The sequence below is a fragment of the Mastomys coucha genome, unplaced genomic scaffold (assembly GCF_008632895.1).
Source record: "Mastomys coucha isolate ucsf_1 unplaced genomic scaffold, UCSF_Mcou_1 pScaffold1, whole genome shotgun sequence".
NCBI lineage: Eukaryota > Metazoa > Chordata > Mammalia > Rodentia > Muridae > Mastomys > Mastomys coucha.
In genome coordinates, this window is record NW_022196891.1 from 53,862,629 (window position 1) to 53,866,823 (window position 4,195).

Consider the following 4,195-nt stretch of genomic DNA (forward strand, 5'->3'; position numbering starts at 1 on the left):
GGGACAAGGGCAGGGACAGGACTTGCTGTAAATCTTAATCCAGACTTCCTGACCTGTATGTGGCCTCAGATTCTACTCTGTGCTAGACCTTCCTCCAGACTGAGTTACTGATGGTCTGCCCATCTTTCCTTCCTTCCTTCCTTCTCTTTCTCTTTTTTGTGTGTATACATGTTCCTGCATATGTGTAGGGGGATTGTTCGTGCATGTGCACACTAATGCCACAGGTTCACAGCAGGTTTTTAATCACCACCTTGGTTTCGAACCCACAGCTCCCAGTTTAGCTAGACTGACTCTCATGCCCGAGGGACCCCTTGTCACAGCTCTCTATCCCAGTGGGTGTGCATGAGTGTGCCACTGCACCTGGCTTTGACATGAGTGCTGGGGACTGAACTCAGATCCTCATGCTTGAGTGGCAAGCAGTATACTGACTGAGCACCACCTCCTGTCCCGCTGGCACATTTTCTAAGTAACCCGATGTCTAGTTTGTGCTTCAACCTGACAGAGGCAGGACAGGCAGGCGAATTCCAAGAAAAGTCCAGGTGAGAAACTACTTCTGGGGAAATTGGTGAATTTCACAAAGGACTAAAACACTGGGCCTTTGTCAGAACAGGTTTTCTGACTGATGCTAAATACCACACTGGAGAGCTAAAACACAAATCACCTGCAACAGGCACTAGGTCACCTCATACAATAAGACTACAGAAGGAGAAGGTTGGGTAGCAGTGACTCATATGCATGCAGCTACACTGGGCCGTGCACAGGCTCCCTGGCAGGGCCATTTTTATGTATGGAATGGTACGAATTGATTTATAATGGAAAACAACTTTCTGTTTCTCTCTGAGATGCAGAGCTCCTCCTCCCCCATAGCCTTACTATAACAACAGATATAAACTAAGAAGCCCAGGTTATACCCCACAGACCTTTTCTGGCTAAACCTCGAGACAGACACCTCTTTATTGAGACTGGGTCTTTCTATGTAGCCTAGGCTGAGCTCATATGCACTATCTTCTCACTTCAGTTTCCCAAGTGCTAGACCACAGGACACCATGCCCGACTAGAAAGGAACACTGTGTGTTGTGTGTGTGTGTGTGTTCATGTGGGTGAGCACGTGTTCATGCAGGTGGGGTCAACACTGTCTTCCTTAACCACGGTTTTTTCTTTCTTTCTTTCTTTTTTTTGGAGATATGGTCTGTTCCTGGACCTGTTGCTCATCAGTTTGGCTGTGACTAACAGGGCGCAGGGAGCCAGCATTCTCTGCCAACACTGACATGTGTGCAGGGCTGTGGGTGCTGAGGACTGGAGCTCAGGCTCTCATGTTTCTCCTGTAGGCACTTTGCCAAGAGATCTATCTCCCAACCCCTAGAGCATACCACTTAAACACTTCTTTTCATTTAATCATGTACACAAATATATGCATGTAGTCATGGGCTTCTGTAGCTGAGTGCAACTGTCTGAGGAAGCCAGAAAACGGTGTCCTGGACGTGGAGTTGTAGCCAGAGGTGAGGTGCCTAATGTGGATTGTGGGAACTGAACTTAGGCCCTCTGTAAGAGCAGTGCCAGCTCCTAACTGCTGAGCAGTCTCTCCGGCTCTAAGGGCCATTTTTTTTTTTTTTTTTAGGTTTTTCGACACAGGATTTCTCTGTGTATGAGGTTTTTCGACACAGGATTTCTCTGTGTATGTAGCCCTGGCTGTCCTAGTACTCACTCTGTAGACCAGGCTGGCCTTGAACTCAGAAATATGCCTGCCTCTGCCTCCCAAGTGCTGGGATTAAAGGCGTGCGCCACCACCGCCCGGCCATAGAACATATCTTAAACTTCTTTATCTTTTTATAAACACATCACTAAGTATCTCCATACTCTAAAAAATAAACCAAACAAACAACAAAACCCAGGAGGGCTAGGGATGGAGCACTTGTCTGTCTCTCCTGAGGACTAGTGTTATGAAAACAGCCACATAGCAAGTATTTGGGCACTTGTTCCTAGAAGATATAATGTAATACCCGTTAAGGACATTATCAATGCTGGTGTCCTATTGTTCCTATTGTTGGAGGGTGTCTTTTCTGGAAATCATGGAGTTCAAAGTCTTGTCAGAGAGATCCTCAAATAATTGCAGACTCGACTTTCCTCTTATTGGAAGAGGTGGAAGTTGAGGGGAAGGTTTCTCACCAGTCGCTTCTCCATAGTCACCAACCTCCTCCCCCAGATACCTGAACCCTGAAATTCAGTCAGCTCCAACCTGTGAAGTTGTTGGAGATCCTGCAATCTCCGCCGCTGCAGCAGTCTTGAAAGCGGCAGAACCACGCAGCGAGCATATCCAGCGACCGTCGGCCCCACAGAGGAAGGCTCCAGCCTGGAAAGGAAATGCTATGAGAGGGGAAGATAGCGATGAGAGGCACCGGCCTGAGGTTTCTCAGTGCCAGCGCCCAAACCAGAGTTCAGGTCCAGACTCATAGCCAGGTTCCCTCATAAGCTCCAGCACTTCCTCGTTAAGCTGTAGAAGCGAAAGTATCTGGGGTTGGGACAATCACCAAGTGTGTCTACAGAGGGTTTTCCCTAAACCGTCTTCAATAAAGCGAGCAAGAATGGAGATGCTTGAGTGCCTAGAGAAATCAGGGCAGGTGAGGGGCGGCAGAGCAGCCAGACCTTTATTCGTCCCTAGGGGCTGTACCAGGTGGGGTGCAGTGGCCAGGCCTCTGATGCAGGCCTGCAGGATGCAGTGCTTAAGAGTGAGACTGGCAGGTGAGCAAGGGGTCGGCGGCGGGGAGCGCTCTTACCCAGAGGTGGCACAGGGGTGTCCTGGTCTTCACAGTGATCCGGCCACAGGGTGCAGCTGAAGAGTACCCAGTACCGTTTGGATAGGGCCCCGGCCGTCCTCAGCTGCTCCTGCAGGCGTTGGACATTCGGCCAAGGGGTGGGCTCGTCGTCTTCCTGCCCCGGGCTCGTGGCACCGCGGTGGCCCTGCGCTCCCGAGGGGCACAGCAGCAGGAGCAGCAGCATCCAGAGCGCGCCACGAAAAAACATGACTAGAGTGAGAGCTTCCGCCTCGAAGTCTGGGACCCAGAACTCATCGACACCCACAAGCAGGCGCGGGTCAGGATTGGTGTTGCCGTGGTGACCGCCCCGCCCTCGCAGAGGCTGACTCAGCAACCCATCCAACTGGAACCCAGTTTCGGTTTAGACCAGAGACCCATCCGAACCGAAACTCAAGCTGGTGTCCCAGACTGCAGGAATCCCGAGACCGACTTGAGCCCCTGTCCACCCCACAGGATGCAGGCTGTTCTGGGGCATGCCTGTGGCCTCAAGTGGCCACAAAATGGCCACTGCCAGCCATTGGGCTGTGCCTCCCACATAAGGACTCCTTTTGGTGCCCTGCCCTCGTAGGAGGTCAGCTTTCTGCCAACCCGACAGGAGGGTGATGAAACCATCTAAGCTGGGAGCGTTTGGTTGTCAGGGAAGTCAGCTGGGTGCAGAAGCAGTCCCGAAAAGTGTGAGCAGAGGAGAGCTGGGTGGCCAAGGTTGTTCCTGGTACTTTGAAGAGGAAAACGAATAGTAGCGAGCAGTAGGCAGCAGCAGCAGCAGCAGCAGCAGCAGCAGCAGCAGCAGCAGCAGCAGCAGCAGCAGCAGCAGCAGCAGCAGCAGGGTTTCATGGATGCCAGTTCAACAGAAGCAAGAAGTAGGGTCAGGATGGTATTTGAGTTCCGGACCCCCCCCCCCCGCTCTTCCCCCCCAGTTAAGAGGAAATTGTATCATGTGATAATTACAGAAGTTAGGCTAAGTACTTGCCCACTCATAGCTAGGTTTACAAAGGTGATCAGATGCGCATGGCGATGCAGGCCTTTAATTCTATAACCCAGGAGGCAGAGGCAGCCTGGTCTTCAAAATGAGTGCCAAGCCAGCTACAGCTACATAGTGAGACCCTGCTAATATTTAGAAAACACCAAAGACACAGGTTTGGTCCCCAGCTTGGCATCAGGAGGAAGTGAAAAAGAATATAAAAATTTAGCAGGTACTTGCCCACGTAAGCCTGGGATTGAAAGAGTTAGATTTGAGACCAGTACTGAAAACCACAGGAGCCAGGCCTGCAAGAAGCGGCAGGGCCAAGGAAAAGCTGTTAAGAGAGCCCAGACCAGGGGTGTAAATCTCAGAGATAAGGCAAGGAAGTGTCCGGCCAAGGCGCCTGAGACACGCCTGGCCA

At 51.4% G+C, this 4,195-nt stretch overlaps 1 protein-coding gene across 1 annotated transcript in view; it reads right to left on the minus strand.

Annotated features, from left to right (window-relative positions):
* The window catches only part of Tor3a (torsin family 3 member A), a 25,569-nt gene extending 22,219 nt beyond the window's left edge, over positions 1-3,350 (minus strand). Inside the window, exons 1-2 of the mRNA XM_031385831.1 lie at positions 2,775-3,350; positions 2,237-2,350 (exon numbers count right to left, since the gene is read on the minus strand). Coding sequence (XP_031241691.1) covers positions 2,237-2,350; positions 2,775-3,021 — 361 coding nt within the window. The 5' untranslated portion in view covers positions 3,022-3,350. The remainder of the gene's footprint in view (positions 1-2,236; positions 2,351-2,774) is intronic.
* Positions 3,351-4,195: the final 845 nt, after the last annotated feature.